Source organism: Meles meles, chromosome 10, assembly GCF_922984935.1.
Source record: "Meles meles chromosome 10, mMelMel3.1 paternal haplotype, whole genome shotgun sequence".
NCBI classification, from domain to species: Eukaryota; Metazoa; Chordata; class Mammalia; order Carnivora; family Mustelidae; genus Meles; species Meles meles.
In genome coordinates, this window is record NC_060075.1 from 82,179,189 (window position 1) to 82,201,869 (window position 22,681).

Genomic DNA, 22,681 nt, shown 5'->3' on the forward strand with positions numbered 1-22,681 from the left:
TGTCAGATACTGGAAGCTTTTTATTGAGATCATTAAAAACTCACTTGAGAACATGGAAAAATGATTAACAGTATGATTCAAGTGAAAGAAAATCTGAAGAATTACGGAATATAGCAACCTACTTAGGAACCATATTCTCTAGAAAAGGAGGAATCAGGAATGGCATTTTTTTTCAGATTTATAGTGGATGATGTTTCTGATATATAAAAACCTACTGTATTGAATATTTTACCAATGTGATTGACAAATTTACACATCATAATGATTTTCCAAGGTCTGGGGGAAAAGTTACACAAGTGGGGAGGGAGCACATGGTACACACTTTTATCCACGACAAAGGATGATACCTTCACTCCCAATGTATTAACAAAAATGAGCAGAAAAAAAGTGTTTCCATAGTAACATTAGCAAAACAGAAAATTTGCCTACTGTCTAAGATCATATTTTTTTTTATTTCCACCCACTCACCAAACTGGAAGTCTGTGAGAATTAATTAAACTCAAAGATAAATTACTTAAAAGTGAGAAGAAATTAAGATAACATGGCAGGAATGATAAATTGTTTACAATCAGTCAAAGCATAGCCCGAGGAAAAGGAAACACATCTCCTTTGATATAATAAGAATGAAAGGGGGAGGGTGATGGCAAATCATTATGGTAAAATTTAAAGGATGGAAGTCGGCTGAAAGAGACAGAATCTGACAGGATCTGGGGTGCATCGCTGTACACTTAGACCATAGTGATGGATACCTGTTTGATTATAACCTTTAGTGAAATAAAGGAATGACTCCTTTTCCCCTTCCTGATGATTCATAATAGCTACTGTTGACAGACATGTCATGGCTGTATTTGCTTTGTAAAAATCATGAAATCCCTAAACAAGTCTGTGAAATGGGTATTATTATTTCTGCTCTACGGATGAAGGATGGAAGTGCAGAGAAATTAAATAACTTGTCCCATGTTTCCAAAATCAGTATGTGTTTTATGGTTTCCTGAATTTTTTGAACAAGCGTTTCGCAAGATTTTAACTCAAAGTGAAAACTAATTTCAGCATGTTTTCAGACCAGCTGAGGGAGCACTGTATGTAATGTTTTTTTGTTACCATGTAATACTAAGATGTTGCTGCATTTGCTGGTGATTAAAACATATATATAGTAGCTGCCTGGGTCAATTATCTGTTCGAAGAGCGGCTTGAGTGCAGTGGAAGGTAGTGGATGTCTGTCTGTGGGTTGATTTGGAAAGTTAATAAATCAGACTGTTTCAAAACTCTTAAACTAAGGCAAGGAAAATATAGTGGTAAACACTTAGGGGTTATAAAATGTTGAAAGATAAATCATATATGCAAAAAGAAATGATCATTTGCTAAGAGGATAAACCTTTTAAGTTAGTTTCCACTCTAAGCTAGCAAAATAAATTTGATTTTTTTTTTTTTTTTTTTTTTGAGAGAGAGAGAAAGAGTGGGTGTGCGCATGGTTTGGGGGGAGAGACAGAGGGAGAGGGAGAGAGAAAACCTTAAGCAGGCTCCATGCTTAGTGTGGAGCCCACCTCTGCGATCAGTCTCATGACCTTGAGATCATGACCTGAGCCAAAAATCAAGAGTTGGTTGCTCAACTAGCTGAGCCACCCCGGTGCCCCCAATGTCATAAATGGTGTTGTTTTTTTTTTTTTTTTTTTAATTTTATTTATTTGACAGAGAGATCACAAGTAGGCAGAGAGGCAGGCAGAGAGAGAGGAGGAAGCAGGCTCCCTGCCGAACAGAGAGCCCGATGCGGGGCTTGATCCCAGGACCCTGAGATCATGACCTGAGCCAAAGGCAGCAGCCTAATCCACTGAGCCACCCAGGCGCCCCTGTGGTAAATGTTTTTATGTGCCCTTCCTGTTAATCTTTTTTTTCTCCCTCACTTTGTTACTACATGTATAAACTTACATGTGTGAGTATATGAAGCTAATGATAAATTATAAGTATATGGTTTTTTGTTGTATGTATTTATTTGTATTCTTGCTTCCTGTTTTATGATCTTTGAGGAACTGAAGTCTTTAGATTCACTTTGTGTTTTTTCTTAAAAACAAACAAAAAAGGTAGAAATAAAATACCAAAAAAAAGAATTTTCAAAGGCACTTTTCCATCTGGCATGCATTTCTTATTACATCTATTTGCATCATTTTTAGTTAAGTTGTGTCTTTGCTCTTTCCATAAATTAATGAAATCCACATGAACTTTGAGACATTTCTAGATCTAAAGACAGGTGGAGCCTCACACAAAGTAGTGTGAGTGAAAAGTGGCCTTTCCAGATCTTTTTCCTTCTGTTTGTTTATTTATTTAAATACATTTTAAGTAATCTCTACACCAAATGTGGGGCTCACAACCCCGATATCAAGAGTTGCATAGCCCACTTACTGAGCCAACCAGGCAATCCCTTTTCCTTCTTTTAAAGTTGCTGTTCTTCTATATTATCTGATTTCCATGAAGATTTGAGCATTTAATCATTATTATAGTAATTTCCCCCTTTCTACCTTGTATAGCCTTTTGTGCTTTATGCTTTATTTCACAGTCTACATATTTGTCGAAAAGGGACTTCAGAACAAATATTTGTTGTTTTATTTCCCACAGCTGTAAGAGCTTGCCATTAGACTAATACAAACTTCCGTTAAACAATGCTATGAATTTTTATTTTTATTTTTATTTTTATTTTTATTTTTCGAGAGCCGTGTTTCTCGAACTGTAGTGTACGTTGGAATCACAAGGAGAGCTTATTAAACCATGATCGTTGGGACCCACCCCAAGAGTTTCTAATTCCATAGGCCTGGGGTGGGATCTGAGAATTTGCTTGTCTAACCAGTTCCCAGACGATGTTGCCCTTGCTGGTCTGGGCCCACTTTGAGAAGCACTGTTCTAGAGACACCAGGACTCTGAAGCAGGGTGAAAATGCATGCTGCATAAAGAATGGAGGATAAAATAAATATGACATCAGTTAAATGCTGATGAGAGTTTGAAAGTATGGAGATGGACCAGTGACCATTTTTATGGAAGCAGATGTAACCAGATGGGGGCGGGGTCAAGAAATATAGAAGGTATGAGATTTTTACTCTTCTTGCAGGCCAACAAGATAGCTGACCACAATGTCAGGGATTCAGAGACTCCCTTGAATCAGACACAGTGGCCTTGGTGACTCCCAACACAGCAGACTGCATGGGCGCCATGTTCACATGAGTTACTCCTGGTCTTAAGTCCAGTAGGGCCATGCTGAGTAGCCCAGATGGATACTCATATGCTGTGAGTTTGTTTTATAGCTGAGGAACCCTAGCTTGGGAGACCCCAATCTTTTAAAGGGAGTCTACCAGCAAACCTGTCTAACTTTGCCCTCTATTTCCCTGAGCAACAGATAAATCTGTTTTCCACCCTGCAGGGAGGCACTCCCTCTGTCTTCCAAGGCTGTTTGCTATACAAATGTTCTAGAAAAGATACTCTAGAGCAGAGGCTCTCCCTGCCTCTGTTCCCATGACGTGCAGAAACATGATAGATCTATGGAGAATTGTCTCCCAGCATGGTGATTGGAAGGAGGACAAATTCAGAAGAACAGTCAAAACCCTTCTGATGTTTCTAGTCTCAGCAAATTTACACCTTATTGATGACCTTCTTTATTCCAGAAGAATTTAAGATGGATTTTTCACTCTTAAGTAGTGAAGTATGTATAATATTTCTTAGTGATAACAACTTAAGGATTTTCAGCTTATTGATGTTATATCAGTCACTTAACTGCTTTTGTACTTCAGTTTTTAATTTTGTAGTAGCTTCCATCTATTAAGGACTTTATAATCATTCTTACATATGACATGATATATGTGCTACTATAATCCTTGTTTTATAGTTTAGAAAATTGAGGTAAAAAGGTGTTATTTAACTTAACACTTGGTCACATCCTAACAAGTGGTAGGACTGTTTTCACTGTACTGTGATCTTCTGTGGTTGTCAGTAGTGAAAAATAAAAGCTGGATGTGTAATTGTGAGGTCACTTAGGGACATAAAATGACCAACATAGGATGACTTAGATTTGGTATCTGATATATTTGTAGGCAGTTTGTTGGTCGGCAAAGTGTTCACATGATGTGTTTAACAGAATTCAGTTCTTGGCTGAGGAGATGTTTGTATGACCTGAGTTTGGGATTTCCTCATGTAAGTACCTTGATAGTGTTCCTTAACTGTGTGGGACTTGGGAGCAGATTATCAGCAAGAATAGGGCTAGACTAGTTTTAGAAATTTTCTTGTTGCTGTTTTTCTTTTCTTTTCTTTCTTTCTTTTTTTTTTTTTGTTTTTTTTTTGTTGCTGTTTTTCTTTCCTCTGCTGCACCAGTCAAATTCTCTTCCTTTTCCACACTGATTCTTTCTTGGTTTCTGAATCTGCATTGGTGCTCAATGTCAGAGAATAAAGCCATTGATTGTAGATTAATTCTAGAATTCTAGAGTGCAATCACATGGATTACCCTGGATCCCTACACCCACAGGCAATTTCTAATTATCATCATTCATTATCATGGTACTTTAAGAGGCCACAGAAGCTGTCTTCCTACATGACAAGCATCTTGCTAGATTAACACGTCACTACCTAATTCACCAAAATTGCTGGATTAATTCATCTTCACCTAATCCTTAACTATGATAATTTAGTGAACCTAGTTTTAAGCCTTAAAAGCAACTGAGATAAAATGTCAAAAATACTTAGAAATGATTATTCCCACATTTCACACACATTTAATTGAGCGCCTGCTCTTGCTCCACGTTTTGTGAGATGTTGGAGATGGACGGATATGAAAGAACTGCATTCTACATGTAATGAACTCACATTAGTGTTCTATTGAGAGAGAGAGGGAGCGAGGAAGATAAGTACAACATTGTGTGGCACTCACCAAAGGCAGTGCGTTATTTTTGTTGATTTCCATTAAATTATGCTTCTATTTAAGACAACATTTCTCCAAGAGTAATTAAATCCATATGTCTAAGGTAGCTACAAATGTTTCCCTCTAGAAGGGGGGAGGTTCAAGGTTTAGTCCCAGGAAAAGGTGTACTAAACCTGTAGATACTGGTAATGACACCGTGTATAGAAATCAGAATCTTGGGGCGCCTGGGTGGCTCAGTGGATTAAGCCGCTGCCTTCGGCTCAGGTCATGATCTCAGGGTCTTGGGATCGAGCCCCGCATCGGGCTCTCTGCTCAGCAGGGAGCCTGTTTCCTCCTCTCTCTCTGTCTGCCTCTCTGCCTACTTGTGATCTCTCTCTCTGTCAAATAAATAAATAAAATCTTAAAAAAAAAAAAAAAAAAAAAAGAAATCAGAATCTTCGGGGGGTGGGGGGATTGAGGGTCTGTTTGCGGTATGTTGAAGAAGCCCATCTGGTGACTTTTTGCAGGTTTCAATGTGGAGAGCTGATACAGAAATTAATTCACTTGAACAATCTTTTTATTTTATTATTTTGTGCTGTAGAGCCAAAAAAACAGGGAAAAGGTAATGATAATGACCAGTTGTGTATTATTTACTTTCACTACTACTCAAAGGAGTTTTGCTGTTCTTACCAGATGACATCTCCTTTAGCCTGTCTTCTGTGTTCCAAGAGTCTGCCAGTTTATTTGGAGCTAATTACATCTCCAAAGATTAGACTTGAAGCTTTGTGGTTAATTTCAAAAGCATTTTCTGAATATGGCAGATCCAGACTGAAATCTATACAATGTGATCCAGAAGCCATGTTCCAAAAGATTTATTCTTCCCTGGACTCACTAATAGAAGAGTAAATGATGACTGGCTTGATTTCAACAGCTTTTATTTATATAGTTTGCATATATTATGCTCCCTTAAAGCTTGCACTTGAAAGAGAAATAGTGTTTGCATTATGAAACTTTTATTTCACATAACCTGGAATCAAATCAATTGTAAGAAAATGATAGGCTGTCAAAAGGAATTAATCTGTAGCCTTACTTGCATCTTATACAGTATAAGACTTATATGTAATTTGGCTTAATATAGTCACGAATTAATGTTTTACTATTGATTTTCATAAATTCCTTTATGTCATAATTCCAGTATTTACAGAAGTATTAAAATATTTGAAAAGATTTAAATAATAAGAGCACATACTTTATTCTACTTGGTCAGTTTATTTATGAATAATTTAACCAATGTATATATTAAAAGTTACATATTATGTAACCTGTTTCTCATAATAAATAGTCAAGATGCAAATTCCTTTTTTTTTCTCTTCCATAAACTCAAATAGATGGACTTGTGCTAAGCTATTTTATCAGGGTCTATTAGAATTTTCCAATCATTAGAATGTACTTTTCTAAATTAAAATAAAATCTTATTAAAAATAATTTTTTGTGTCTTGGAATCAATTTGAGATTGCTCTGCTAGAATAACAAAAGTGAGTTTGAAAAAAAGAAAGATAATGATTATAATTATGTGCTCATGTTTCATGTCATCAAACAAAAGCAGGAAGTCTCCAAAAGCGTATTTTAAGCAAGCCTAAGTAAAACATAACAACAGCATTTAGTTATCTCGTTTAGTTATCTTTTTTTTTTTTCAAAGATTTTATTTATTTATTTGAGAGAGAAAAAGAGAGTGAGCAAGAGTAAGACAGAGCACAAACCAGGGGGCAGAAGGAGACTTCCCCCTGAGCAGGGAGCCTGATGCAGGCTGGATTCCAGGACCCTGGGATCATGACCTGAGTTGAAGGCAGACGCTTCACCGACTGAGCCACCCAGGCACCCTAGCATTTTAGTAATCTTTGTAAACGTGGGCTTAGTAACCCATAGCTCCATAGTGAGAGGGACTCAACATGTCTTTTGAAAAGTAATTTTGGTTAAGTGTTGATTTAGCTTCTTTCAAACTGCTTGTGTAGTGCCCGTGCAGAAGGAATGATGGTCCTTTGATGGAAAGAAGGAATAAGTATGTTCTGATGGTGAAGATGCATAGAGGATTGGTCTTAGAAATAAAATTTAAAAAGTGGTCTTAGAAATAGCTCCGGTTTTGTTTCCCTGAGCATTCTTCTCCCCTCTAGGCATTATGTTTATTTTCCAAAACCATTTGTCAAAACTCATTGACATTAAATGATTCTCATTTTCAGTGTAAATCATCACTTGCAAGGGTAATGGGTTTCTCCTCAGACAGATCACCGCCCCCCCCACCCCCTTGAAGCAGGTAGTTTCTCTTTGGCGTTCAACTTGTATGCAAACTATTAATTAGAAAGAAGAATCCATGGTGTCAACTGCGGATAACATTTATGCTATTAAAAAAATACATGCCAAACAATGCCAGAGGATACAGACTAATGCCTTATACAGATTGCTCTGGGTAGGGAAATTGGTCAGGGGAGGTGAATGAAGAGAACATCAAGGTACTTTTAATATTGTGTTTTGTATATAAAATGTTTTAAAGCAAACCTAAACATAAAGATGAACTCTGAGTAATGGATTTCAGACTATTTTTTTTTCCATGCTTTTCAGTATTTTCAATCTCCCCCCAAGATCAAACAAATAAAAAGACCCATGGCTAAGTGTCAGTGTCCAGGAGTACACACTCTTTTTAGAATCTGTCCTGTTATTTTGAGGTATTTCCATTTTTGATAAAAGAACTACTTTAAAAAATGTGTTCTCCATGTGACAATTTCCACTGACATAAAGTAAAATGAACAAAGTATGTATTTTGTAACCATTAGGAAAACATCTGTCAAACACTGATGACATGATCTGTTTGTGTGTGTTTGTGTGTATGTATGTGTCTGTGTGGGTATGTGCTGGTTTTATAATATATGATCTAGGGATGTGTATAAAAACACCTTAAAAGTAGGGACTATGTCCTATATTTCTATTCACATAATAGTTCCAGTACAGCAAGTATTTAATACGTATTTATTGAATAAAAGTATTGGATGTAATATATTGAATATATTCAATATGAATATATTGAAATTCAATATATTGAGTATATTTTGAATATACTTATGTTCAATAAATCCTTACTATATATCTTCCTATATATGTCTGTCTATCTATCTATATATACTACTATATATCCTTACTATATGTCTTCCTCCCAGTCAGGATGGGTATTTACGTAGTGATCACAGTTATCAAGTATTGAAATGTGCCACATTTAACTCATCTTGGTTAGTCTATTCAAATTTTATAACTTTTAAATCTTTTTTTTTTTTTAAGATTTTATTTATTTATTTGATAGAGAGAGATCACAAGTAGGCAGAGAGGCAGGCAGAGACAGAGGGGAAGCAGGCTCCCTGCTAAGCAGAGAGCCTGATGCGGGGCTCGATCCCAGGACCCTGAGATCATGACCTGAGCCGAAGGCAGAGGCTTAACCCACTGAGCCACCCAGGTGCCCTAACTTTTCAAACTTAAATTCCCACCTCCAACCTGGCCTCTTCAGCCAATAGATCTTTTTCAAAGAGTTTAGTAGATGTGACTATATATATATATATATATATATATATATATATATATACACACACATACACACACACACATAAAGCAATTTGTCTACATGTTAAAATTTTTATAGTGATGTTTTTGTTCACCAGGATATAGTAAGTTGTTCGAGAACTTTGATAGATTCTGCGGGGCATATGTATTTATATCAATTTAAATAAAATTTTTAATGCATATTTTATGTAAAAAAGAAACACTGCCTTGTTTCCCATTATTTGGTTAAAGATATTGGAAAGAGAAGTACATTTTTTTTTACCTTTGAAATGGAACACTATATTAGATATGAAAGTATGATGTTGTCTACTTGAGGTCTTCACTGCTTCCTTTCAACATAAGGAATGCTAAAGAAATGTTACACCTCACTCTCTTTTTTTAAATATTTCAAGAAATGAGGTTTAAATATTTCAAGAAATGAGGTAAGAAAGCAGAACATTAATGATCCGTTCTCTTTTCTCATTCTGTTTATGGCAAAAATAAATTCAAATAAAATTGAGCTGATTTTATGGTCTAATATATTAAATCATTATATCCCCTGAATTGCATTTGGACCACCATGTGGTTCTATAGGCAAGAGATTTTATTTAGGGCAAAATACATGAAAATGTAGGCACTGTTAAGATGTTTCCATTCATTTCACTCATATATGTCCATGTTGAATTGGTCATCAGTGATTATAGTTCTAACCCAGTCTAGTCTTTGAAGTTACATTTGAAAGATTCAAAAAGAAGCAAACTTCATTGAGTTTCTAATGGGCTAGATATTTAGCTTAGAAATAGAAAATATGAAGGTAGATACTATTCTTAAATGCTGAAAAATGTTAAGTCCATTGCCAGAAATCCCATAGTTAGTGAATAGCAGCACCAGATTTGAAAACCAGATTTGTTTGATTGAAAAGTTCGTGCCCATTACATTATACCTCCAAAGTAATTTCCTGTACGTGTAGGAGCAAACATAGAAGTCTGTTCATTTTTCCAGGTCTGCTGTTTTCAGAAGGTATTGTTAGACCATGGAAATGATTATCCCGATTCTTTTGATATGTTAAAAACATTTGATGAAGATAAGCAAAACTCATTAGAGTAATTAAAAAATTGTCAACATGGGGCACCTGGGTGGCTCAGTGGATTAAGCTGCTGCCTTCGGCTCAGGTCATGATCTCAGGGTCCTGGGATTGAGCCCCGCATCGGACTCTCTGCTCCGCGGGGAGCCTGCTTCCTCCTCTCTCTCTGCCTGCCTCTCTGCCTACTTGTGATCTCTCTCTCTGTCAAATAAATAAATAAAATCTTAAAAAAAAAATTGTCAACATATTCATAACACAATAAATGGCTAATCCTTACTGGGTGTTAAGTATTTGTACATTGATTACATTAACTTGCATATTTTACTTAGATTAGTCTATTGTGTTCATCTATTACCTCTTTATTAGAAAGAAAAATCTTGACATCCATCGGCCAGAGAAATTGTTTTGAATTGGAGATGTTTCTTTGAATGAGGTTTCTATTGAATGAGGAATCTTGATATTAACATGAGTGTCGACATTATTGGAGTCTAACTGAACTGTCAGATGATCCCTGAAGGTTTCCTTTCAAAGCTATTAAAAGAAAATTCTTTATATTTAAATATTTCAAAAAACTTTTATTTTTCACCTGCAATTAACGAACAGTCTAGGAAGCTTATAATATGCAGGTTTAGAAAATAGTCTATTCCAAGAGAAAACATATTTAGGTATTATAAAAGGGAATGATGGAATTATTTCAGTATACACTGTATAATTATACTGCTTGTATTAGACTTTCATATCGCCTGACAGAATTCAGTGCCAGTGGAAGAGATAAGGATATGACAAAAAGTGAAGGCTGACAGTGAATAGGCCTTCAAGGGAGCTGGTCTTTCTCTGATCTGATAAACATCTCCCATTCTCCATTTCTGTTTCTTTCTTTTCTTCATCTTCTTCATCTCTTTCTTTTTTTTTTTTTCCTTACAGATCACTGCATATCAAAAGCCTTTTCTTTGATTAACAGTGTTCTCTCAGGATCTGAGGGCAAGACCTCCATAAAGACCGCTCCTCAGCTGATAAATGATTTTTTGTGCTGTTTTGTTTTTTTGTTTTCAGCGATTTCCAAAAATTTGCTGGGAAATTTTACATTAGCCTGAAATAGTTTTCTACCAGTGTGTCTGGTTTTGGTACTATTCTATCTTTATATATTCTCTGAATGTCTGGTGATGTTAACATTTTTAATGGGTTAAATGGATACTCGTTTGGTTTTGTAGTCTGAGTACAAGCTTTAGAGTCAGAAGGCTTAAAGTCCATTTTGCTAAACTTATGAGTCCTCAAAATAGTCTTGAAATGATTTTTTGTTTTAAATGCTCAAACCAATAGGTAGGTAGGGATGTATATATTATTAATACATCCATAACATTGTATATATACCTATCATTCTATACCCAAGGAATTTTCATATAACATATGCTGTATCATTTATGATAAAGCCATTTAATGAATCTATCTGACTTATCTTAATAAGAACAGAATTGTTTCTATCTTCTCTCATAGGTATTTATGCTAAGTTGAGTCTTTTGTATCTGTCTATACTTGGTCTGGTTTTAATGTTTGATACTAGATTAAACTGTACTATAAATTAAATGAGAAAAAACACATTTTTCTTATTAAGGTATTGTTACAGGATAACAATATTAAGTTATTGTTACAGGATGGCACTGTGGCCATAACTGTAGTTATATACTGAGTCTTATACTGAGCAAATGCTCACATTTTATTAGGTAGGAATTTTATCAGTCTTAACACAATTTGCCCATGGCATTTAGCTGTAGATCATTGGCCTTAAAACTAAAATGTCACTTGACCAGAATAGAAGTTAATTAAGGACTTGAAGTGTCCAGAAGACATGTCAGTTTTCTACAAGTCGTGGCTAGCTGGTCTTTTGCCACAGGAAAGAGCACCATCATCAACTATTGGTCCCCAAGACACTCTGTAAGTGTAAAGTTCAGTTTATGTTTTATCATGAAATTTACTAGATGAAAAATATTTCATTAAGTTTTGCATGAGCAAAGTAGTGCATTTTCATGATTATGTATTTATAGATTTCTAAGCTGGGGATATAAAATTTAGCAACTTTTAAGCTTCAAACCAATCTTTCAAAATACCTTTTTTTCTTATACATAACTACATTGTTAAATTTCTAGAACCATTTTAGAATCTTGTAATAAATGGCATTCCTTCATAAAATGAGTGTTTAAAATATATATCTCAATAAGGGAGTATATATCAGTAAGAAAATAAAGCTGACTTGGTGTCTCCTCCTAGGAGAATTGTCTTTTGGAAGTTTGTTGCCATTGTTCATCCCTTTTAATTTTTTTTTCTAAAAATAATTAACTGACAATTATGTCGTTATAGCTTATAAACATGGACTATATTCATATCATAAGCCATGTGATTCAGGGTCAGATCAATTAAGTTGTACTTTCTTACACTGTCCAGCATAGAGACCAATGCGGTAGTTAGAGCTGGAGCTTTGAAAATCATGTTATTATGGCTCTGTGGGTGAGAATGTCCTCTAGTGTGTTTTGTTTGTGGGAATGGCATTCTCCTTGTGTGTTTTGTGCAAGGAAAAATCTTAACATTCCTCTCTAAGACATAAAGATATTTTAGAGTTCTAATCTTTCTTAGTCAAAAAACTTACTTATGTAAGTTTTACCCAGCATTTTGTTTAAATTCTCAAAATGTTCATTATCCATCCTGTACATGTGACAATTTAGCTCTTCTTGTATTGCCTGTTAAAAATGGACTTGTATTCTGAATTTTGTCAAGAATATGCCTTCTGGGGGCACCTGGGTGGCTCAGTGGGTTAAGTGTCTGCCTTCAGCCCAGGTCATGATCTCAGGATCCTGGGATCGAGCCCCACATCAGGCTCTCGGCCAGCGGGGAGCCTGCTTCCTCCTCTCTCTCCCTGCCTGCCTCTCTGCCTACTTGTGATCTCTGTCTGTCTAATAAATAAATAAAATCTTTAAAAAAAAAAGAATATGCCTTCTGGTTTATTTTCTCATTTTGTCTTTTCTTTATCTTCTCATCCTAAAGTTTTCCTAAAGAGACATTGCTTCCATTTCTACCTAATTTTTATTAACTTTCTGCAACATTTTCAAACTGAATTTGAATTTTCAGAAGTATTATTTTGTTTGTTTGTTTGTTTTAAAGATATTTATTTATTAGAGAGAGAAAGAGAGAGAGAGAGAGAAACAGAGATGCAGCAATAGAGGGACACAAGCAAGAGAGGGAGAAGAGAGAATCTTAAGCAGGCTCTGTGCTCAGTGTGGAGCCTGACATGGGGCTGGATCTTATGAGTCTGAGATCATGACCTGAGCTGAAATCAAGAGTTGGACGCTTAGCCAGCTGCCACCCAGGCACCCCTCCTACCTCTTCTTTTAACCCATGTTTGCCTACTGGCTGATAAACTAAAACCATTGTCATTTTAAGCACACTGGAGGAGTTTTCTTTTAAATTCAGTTTAGGAATTCCTAACTGCAGATCTCCCATAGTCATCAGTAATACCTACTTAATAGTTTTATAAGTGAACTGATCATAGTATTACATAACAGGGTATCAAAATCAGTAACTAATATAAAAACTGGCACAAAGATATGTTTCCGTTATCCAGTACAGTCTGGACTCCTTTGGAAGGGCACTCGCTGAAGTATAGTTCACAGTGAAAGATCAAAATGTGACCCAGTAACCCATTACAAGATTTATACTTTTTTAAAACCTAAGCCTGATTATTTGTTAAGAATGAGTTTAATATTTATATCTACTATATTTACTGTTCTGTTCTTCCTCTTTCTGCCATCGTCTCCTCGCTGTGCTTGGGGACAGGCTACCACCGAACTTCACATTGAGTCATCTTCTCAAAGGGACGTGGAGTGCAAATGGAATGAATCATAATGATAGAAGTTAGATAGCTCCCATCTATGTTCCTCACTGTCAACCAGGCACTGTTCTAAGCACTGCACATTAAATCACTCACTTAATCCTTTTGGCCACCCAGGAGCCTACTTCGCTATTACTCAACTGAGAAAATTCCCAGGTTTGCCCAACTAGTAAGTGGCAGGGTTGGTATTTCAATCCAGGCGGCCTGGTTTCAGATCTGTGTTATCACTAAGTGTCACTGTGTCTTGTAAAAGCTTCTCACACAGCGTGATAGGAACTCTGAGACATACAAAGAGAAAAATCTGAAAACTGTTAGAGAAAGAAAAAAAATAGAGTTTGTCTATAAAATGTGATGAGCAGACTGACAACAGACATTTTATCTCCAACTGAACTTGATGGAATAATGTTTTAAAAGTGCTAAAGGAAAAGTCGGGCTAGAAATTTTGAACTACACTGATACACAAGCGCAAGTATGAAATAAAGACTGTCTTCAGATATGCAGCTTGTGACCATTTCGTACTCACAGATTATCTCCCGAAGAACTAATAAGAATGTACTTCAGCAAGAAGAAAATGACTTCATTTTGATGGCTTTTGGTTAAAAAACAAAAACAAAAACCTTAATATGCTGTTTAGAAGATGCCTAGGTTGGCTTTGAGCCCATATTGGTCTCTCACTATCATTTCCTTTTTATGTATATAAAAATATATGCTATGAAGGTATTTACAAAAAATGGGGTTCTACCAAGATGAATATAATCTACTTATTAAAGCTTTCTCTAAAGCTGAAATGTTAGTCATTGAAAGCAAGCATTCCCGGTGTCCACATCCTCTGATGACAACAGAGATAATAAACCATGGTATTCAGGAATAGTTGGTTATTCATACTACTTAAGAGTAAATACACATATATGAGCTCTAGGCGGTTAGATTACTAAATGATTGGGAATTTATGATTCATGAATAAGGAGTTTCTTTTGCTTTTTATGTCATAATAATTGATTTGAAAACCTCAGTGTTTTGTGTATTCACAAGTATATATGCATGTGGTCATTTGAATTCTAAGATATAATGTTTCCTTTTCAGCGCTTGGCCTTGGAAGCAGAGAAGGTTCAAGCAGCCCACCAGTGGAGAGAGGATTTTGCGGTAAGGACCCTTTTTAAACACTTGAGTGACATTTTGTACTTGATCCATTATGATTAGGGTGATATTTTTTTAGTGATAGAATCTTGAATGTTTTAAGAACAAAACTGTGCTATATTTTGTTTCTCTAAAAAATTTGTTTTTGGGTAGTCAGGGCCAGTAAGTTAGTCAAAATGTTCTTGCTTATATTCTGTATTAAAATAAGTCTTTTGAAATGTTCTCCTATAATCAGAGTTACTTGTAAAATTAATTTCATTCAGATAGAATTACATTACAATATCTGAATCACCACTGTAGATATTATGGATACATCAGTTGAAAAACAAGATGCATTTAACAACTTGGGAGTCTGTAAAAAGTTTTGTGCGTGTTACTATCACCTTGGTGGTGGGCAGTGTGATTGAAGTAAGAACGAATGTATTAAACTTCGTAAAATTTAATTTGCTCCACTTTCGCTAGAATCAGTCTTTCTTTCACTGTGGCCTACTTTTAGAAGTTCTAACTGATACTAGCTTTTCCATATATATTTTTGATAGCTTGTACCCTAAGAGTTACTGAGCTAATTATACAAATAGCAGAAATTCTCATCATAATGAATTTTGTCTATCTGTCCATCCATCCATCCATTCATCTCTGTCTATCCTTCCTTTCATCCATCCATTCTTCCTCCCGTCTGTCCATCCATCCATCTGCCCATCTTCTCTTGTCTGTCATCTGTCTTTCCTTCTTTCCATCGATCTTCTTTCTTCTGTTTCTGTATCTGTGTATGCATCCATACATCTATTGATACATCTATCAATGTATCCAGTCTTTAAACTTACCAATCAATCAATCAATCAATCAGCCAGTCTCCTTACAGTCAGGGACATAGTGAAAAAATGTGCTCTTCATTGTTAAAATGTTTATCTTACATATTTGAATTATTTCATTTAGAGTGAAAATCTCTCTAGTTTCTGATCATAGAAAAGTTCCATATAACTAATTTGGGGATGTTTAAAATAGAATTAGAGTATGAGTGACAGCTTGATTGTTATTAAATTGGTTTTATATGTTTTGTAAAACAGAAATCTCACAATTGAGGGTAAGAAAGTTGTGCTTCAAAGAACACAAAATGGAAGCTTAGGAATTGGCACTTTTACTTTGTGTTAGCATGATTATGCTGTTTATCAAAGGAAAATACGCTACATGATATGATATTCACTTATAATATATGGTAATGGTTAGTCTTCCATGCCTCTGATGTTATTTATTGTTACTGTCTTTTCCCGAAATTTATATTTCTTAAACCAAATACCTAGTCTACCACCTAGAGACTCTATTTGACTACAGTCAGTTTGTTTGGTTCTTTTACTCAGTCGGTCATGTTGCCAGAGTTGGTGTCATGTAGGTACTGGCTTAGCCCATAATTGGACATGATTGGTGTCATCCATAATTCTGGAGAAAAAAATTGGTGATTAACTTGGAAGCATAAGTTTGAGTATTGAGGGCTAATTGTAAGCGCATCCAATGAAAGGATTTACAAATTGTTAGTTTCTTTTATTTTTTTTTAAAAGATTTTATTTCTTTATTTGACAGACAGAGATCACAAGCAGGCAGAGAGGCAGGCAGAGAGAGAGGAAGGGAAGCAGGCTCCCCACTGAGCAGAGAGCCTGATGTGGGGCTTGATCCCAGGATGCTGGGATCATGACCTGAGCCGAAGGCAGATGCTTAACCCACTGAGTCACCCAGGTGCCCCAAATTGTTAGTTTCTTTTAGATGAAAGGAACACAAACTTCAATTTTTTGTTGTTGTTATCTGTGCACACATCCAATAGACAAAAAGTAGCCAAACTAATTTGTCCAAATAAATATCCTTTTGATTAGTTAATATTAAATAAAAAGTGATCTTTTCCTCCCATCTCGAAAGTGGCATTGTAAAGGCAATGTGAAGACATGGTGGGTATAAAGCTAGACCTTCTATTCTGCTTAGTGTTGGGTTAGTACAGTTAATGTTGTTTTAGTTTAAATTTTGAGTAATTCTTAGAACTCAAAAAATCATTAAGTTCACACAGATCAGCTTTTGCAATATATTGATTCCACTGCTGTTCATAAATTTTTCTTTGGAATTTGGTAATATTTCTCAATAGCCATTTATTAGTTTTAGGTCTATTTCAGTTTCCTAAAGAGAAATAATGTGGTCAAGAATAAAGAGGCAAGCAGCGATATAGTAATGCCATTTCTATCATTGGTATCATTGATATTGTTTTGTTTAATTATTATGTTATAACTTTCTGGTTATATATTATGTATAACTTTCTGGTTCTTTTCTAGATATATCGTAAACCCCTTGATATTGTCAAATGATTAACACTAAACATTTTGGCAATGATTTATTTCTCCTTGCAGAAGTAATGGGCAACCCTGTGCATGACGTAAAAACTCTCAACATGTGTTGGCTGTTAATATATTCTACCATATTTTATGGCATCCGAGCCATCATCAGTTGTAAGACACCCTATCATTTATGTGTTGCTAAGGAAGAAAAAAAGAAGCCAATTAAGTTATGAGGCATTAGCAATTTTAAGATGTATTCTGACTTCTCAGGTGTCAAAATGTGAAAAAGTTTACCTTGAGTTGTAACCCCCGTTCTCTGCTCTCTCTCTCGGTGCCTGTCCCCACCGAGTAACACTGCTAGGATCAGTCATGCAAGAGGACACATTGGTCCCACCATGACACAGAAGGTATTACTCAATCTTATGCGGTTAAATAGAAAGTAAATAGTTTTCTCCCTAAGTATTAGGAGTTCTTAGCAAATAGTGACCACCGTGTAAGAGAATTCTTGGACAAATTCTGTTCTTAATTTCCCCCTAGATTACTTCACAATTTATTTAGGACCTATGAACATATTGATTGACATCAAAAGAGATTGTTAAAGGGAAAACAAGTTAGTCCACTTTAGAGCTCTGTCAACTCATTTCCTGAGTACCTTTCCGGAAGGATCGTGAACAATGTGCACAGAACACATAGCTGTCCCAGTTTGCACACTGAGAATTGATACTTTACGTCTCATATCATGCCAGCCACATTCAGTCTTCACAACAGTCTTCACATTTCAAGAGCCCTTTGAAATATCATGTTGTTATATATTCGAAGAAGAGAATGTGAATGCAGATTGCCTAAACTCAAATATTGCAAAAATAAGACCCACTTTTTCCTTTTTTTTCTGCCTGATGAACCAGATGATGCTTCAATGCATGTTATGTAGCAAGAGTCAACAAATCCTTCAAAGCTATAAAACAAATCAAACTTCAATTTTTGTCTAGAAACTAGAAATCATCAACATTAAACCTCCTCTTCTTTTAGGAGACCGCCCAAAATAATTGCAAATTTTATAACTACTTTACCCAAATATCTAAAAATGTCTAATTTGAAGATAGATGCTACCATATTCCAAAAGGCCCTCTTTTTAAATTTTATAATCCCTTTGTCTTTTAAGATATTTAACTCTTTGTATCACTGCGACGATTCTTTAATGCCACCCATTAATAATTTAACAATAGGGTGATTTAGAAGGCAGGAATCATTTCCTAAGAGGTATGTTAACATTTCCCAAAGATACAATAGTCTGATTCTTCCTTCCAGTGTAAGTAGGCAAAATTCATTCATATTCCTTAGGCAAAGTGTTGATTAACATTTCCTATTCTTTAATGTAGTGAAATCTCAGGAACAGCAAGAACAAAAGGCAGAGCACTGACATGCTGAAAATGTTGGCAACCAGAAAAGGCCCCTGTTGTAATTCACACTCTCCCTCCGTGCCACTCAGTTCCCAATTGAATGTACAATTGAACTAACAAAGGGCATACACTCTAAATGGATTAAGATTTATGCGGTCATGCATTTACAAGTTCAAACTAATATTTGTAAATAAGCTGTATCTACCAGCTGCCATTCAGGTCTCCACGCACATTACGGGTGTTAAAGGTGACATTTTGTGTCACTTATGATGGACAAATTATTAAGGACAGGTGGGAAAAGAAAAAAGAGAGCTTAGAAAACTAATTGTTCTGCATGCAATAATTGCTGTTATTCCTACTGAACGGATCTTTTTCCAGTTGCGTTTGAAATCTCATTTGATTACTTTGCCATGGTTGGTTAACTTAAGCAATTTTGTTTCCAACTAAGCCTGCGATATTAATTGTACTTACACATGTATAAACATAAGGGGTGCCTAATTTGTATTTTAATAAGTAGGATCTTTATGTATGGCTTATTAGCATCAGCTTGTTACTTTGCAGACTGAGTACAGACGCCTAGAAATTGGCCAGTAAATAAAACATTTGAGGAGCCTTTTTTTAGCTTCAGCTCTACAGAGAAACTAAATTAGAAGGTGAAAATTTTTTCTGGTGAAGCTGAATGTTATTGAGTGTCAATCATGCTAACTTGGTTCTCCTAATTTAGCGTTATTTTTGTGTCTTAAAAAAATCATTTTGCTCAAATTGCATTTTGAAATGTTGCTTTAAGAGTTTTGTGTTTATAGGAGTTAAATTAATAGGTATTGGTGTTATGTATTTAATTATTTCATCTGTCTTATTCATTTCATGGAACTACGTCTCGTCTGTTGATTGAGGCACAAACAATTGCGAATATGTGAACTGTAAAAAATACCATATTTATTTTGGTCACATCATATCAAGATCAACATTGTTCTAAGTTATAAATGGGTATAGGTCTAGATGTGGTAGAGCTGTTTTCAGGAATAAAAATTGGGGAAGTAGCACGTTATATTAGTGAATAAATGAATTAAATGAATGAACTTGGTAGATTACCACAATAATTTTGGGCTCTGGATGGATTAATTTTTTGTTTTTGTTTTGTGTGTTTTTGTATTTGTGTATTTGTGTGTGTGTTTTGTTGTTGTTGTTTTAATTTCTTCCTCTGTTGGAAAATATAAAATATTTTAATATATTTTTGCTACATGTCTTCCACTTTTTTACTACTGCTTTCTTTTAAGAGTCCTGTCCATCTATTCTTGTTATGAAGATAGATGCAAAGGAGCCACAGAGCAAAACTGATTTCCTCCCCAGATTCTGGACAATCAATTTCATGGGAAAGAGGGATATTTGTGATGCCTTACTCTTTTTATTTCTGCGTGTATATGAATGTCCATAGTTAGAGCATTATAATATAGCAGAGTTGAAAATAACAACCATGAGCTTTATTTATTTATTTTTAAAGATTTTATTTATTTGACAGACAGAGATCACAAGTAGGCAGAGAGTCAGACAGAGAGGGAGGAGGAAGCAGGCTCCCTGCTGAGCAGAGAGCTGGATGCAGGGCTTGATCCCAGGACCCTGGGATCATGACCTGAACTGAAGGCAGACGCTTAACCCACTCAGCCACCCAGGTGCCCCATAACCATGAGATTTAAATGGTTAGTTATTCTAGGTGGGTAACCCTTATCTTTTGTTTCTTTTATTGAAAAATAGAAGCTAAATATTTGTACATTAATTACCTATACAATAACACTCGTTTAATTTTTCATAATTTTTGTTAAGATTTTTTATTTATTCATTTGTGACAGATCAAGCAAGGGCAGGAATAGTGGGGAGGGGCAGAGGGGCAGTGGAAGAGGGAGAAGCAGGCTCCCCACTGAGCTGGGAGCTCAATATGGTGCTTGATCCCATGACCCTGGGATCGTGATCTGAGCTGAAGGCACACATTTAACTGATTGAGCCACTCAGGTACCCTCATTTTTCATAATTTTAATATTTAATAATAATCTTCCCTAACTTCACTTTCTATTATTTCTGTTAAAGCCAAAGTCACATGATAGTACATGATAGTACAGTAGAACCCCCTAAAGTAAGACATCATGACAGAATGTTTAGGATACTGCAAACTTAGATTTAAATAGGGCTGTAAACTTTTTTTTGGACCCCTGTCTTAGGAAGGGAGGGAGAAGTTGCAAAGACAGGTATCACTGACTTAGGAAACAGGGAGATGGATCGTGGGTCTCTCTATTTTTTAATACCCATCTGCTGCTTTAGTATCCTAACGTGGAACTGATAAAAACATTGCTAAATTATTGGGAGATTCCTGGAATCGGTGCCAATGTTCTAAAAATTCTAGCCATCTAGAGCACCCAGAATCATCCTCATTGACATTGAAGTTAGAATTGATTACTGTGACAGCTGGTGCCAACTTGTAGCTGTCACCAGAGAATTTTCCAACTTAGTGGTTTCATTAACTTCTCCATTACTTTAGCTGTGTATTATTAAAATTTTTGGACACCAATTTATTTGCATTAAGATGGGGTTTACTATATTAATTTTTTAGCCACAAGAGAAATTAAAAAAAACAAAAATGTATAAACATTATGAATTACAGCAATTTACAAATAATGCAGTGTCTGCAAAGAATTTGCTGTATAACCTTCTGTCCATTTTATTTCTTTTTTTTTTTTTTTTTTTTTTTTTTTAAAGATTTTATTTTATTTATTTGACAGTGAGAGAGAGAGATCACAAGTAGGCAGAGAGGCAGGCAGAGAGAGAGGAGGAAGCAGGCTCCCTGCGGAGCAGAGAGCCCGACGTGGGGCTCGATCCCAGAACCCTGAGATCATGACCCGAGCCGAAGGCAGCGGCTTAATCCACTGAGCCACCCAGGCGCCCCTATTTCTTTTTTTAAAAAGTTTCAGAGACTCTCCATTTAGCATAAATGGCATACTGTTGTCTGCCCCTGTCTTACTTTTCCTAAATTTTCTATTGCAACATCCCCCAGTAGCTGTTATCATTCTGAAGTTCCAAGCGTGAAACAGTTAACTACTTGACGTTTCTCTGCCACATTATTTCTTTCCTTCATCTTCAGACCTTTTGATGATGTCTGCCTAGAAGTCTCCACCTATCTCTCCAATTTCCTCTTGGTTTTGATCCCCCAATCTTGGATTTGTTGTCTGTTTTATACAGTCCCCTCATTCCCAGTATGTATTCCTATTCAAAATGTACTCACTACATTGTTTTCCTTTTTCTACTGTCTTTTAGCTCTAAAATGTAAACTTCCTGAGGATAAGAACTGTGGCTGATGCATTGCTAAGAAAATTGTAGTCTAGTATGCAATCCATAACAGAGTCGCCTTTATGTAATTTTTTTAATTACTTACTTATAGTTTTGCGATATCTATTTTTACTCTAAGCATTATGGTCAGTTATAGTGGAGATATAGTGAAAAATGTATTTGAACATCACGTTTTATGTCTGAATATATTTGCCCACCGCCATGGCATAGTTATAGAACACTGGGTTTGGAATTATGCAAATCCGTTTCAAATTTTGTCTTTGCCGCTAACTTGCAATGCACTTTTCAGAAAGTAATAGCCTTTGGAATATCACTTTCTTTATTTAAAAACTCCTGGTTTTGTATTCTCTACTAGCATAATTATTTTTGTTAGTTGCTCAGTAATTGTCTCTTTGTGCTCCTGTAAGGCCTGTCTCTCAACCAAGGAAAATATTTTCCAGAAACCTCATGATTTGTCCATGTGTTCACAAGCGGGTTTACCAGAGGTCCGTGGATGGCTGTTCACCTAGTCTGGAGGGCATCTGCTAGCTCCCATGGCTATTGCTGTCATTGCTCTGATGGAAGAATACAGTTCTGCTCAGGTGGTTGTCACCCGGTGCATTGCAGGCTCCAAAGCCCTTGAGCTTAAAGGCAGAGTGTGCCTTATGCAGAAATAGGGTGAATGACTCTCTTTCCAACCATGAAGGGGTTTTTAAAAACCTAGATAAATAATATTTGCACCAGCTTGAAAAGAAAAAGTGAATGCAAACATCCATTAAACCAAATAACAATTTTTTTTAAGATTTTATTTATTTATTTGACAAAGAGAGATCACAAGTAGACAGAGGCAGGCAGAGAGAGAGAGAGGGAAGCAGGCTCCCTGCTGAGCAGAGAGCCCCATGCGGGACTCGATCCCAGGACCCTGAGATATTTGTCTTTCTATGTCTGGCTTATTTCACTCAGCATAATGTTCTCAAGGTCCATCCATGTTGTTGTATTGCTGAATTCCCTACTTTTTAAAGGCTGAATTATAGTGTAGGTGCTATATACACCGCATTTTTGTTGTCCATTCCTCTGTAGATGAACATTTGGGTT

At 35.8% G+C, this 22,681-nt stretch overlaps 1 protein-coding gene across 10 annotated transcripts in view; it reads left to right on the plus strand.

Annotated features, from left to right (window-relative positions):
- The window catches only part of CACNA2D1 (calcium voltage-gated channel auxiliary subunit alpha2delta 1), a 502,406-nt gene that overhangs the window by 253,037 nt on the left and 226,688 nt on the right, over positions 1-22,681 (plus strand). For all 10 annotated transcript variants that reach the window (XR_006820510.1, XM_046020734.1, XM_046020735.1 and 7 more), the window contains exon 4: positions 14,503-14,562. Coding sequence is in view for 9 of the 10 variants with exons in the window: in XM_046020734.1 (XP_045876690.1) it covers positions 14,503-14,562 (60 nt within the window). In the remaining variant the exon portion in view is untranslated. The remainder of the gene's footprint in view (positions 1-14,502; positions 14,563-22,681) is intronic.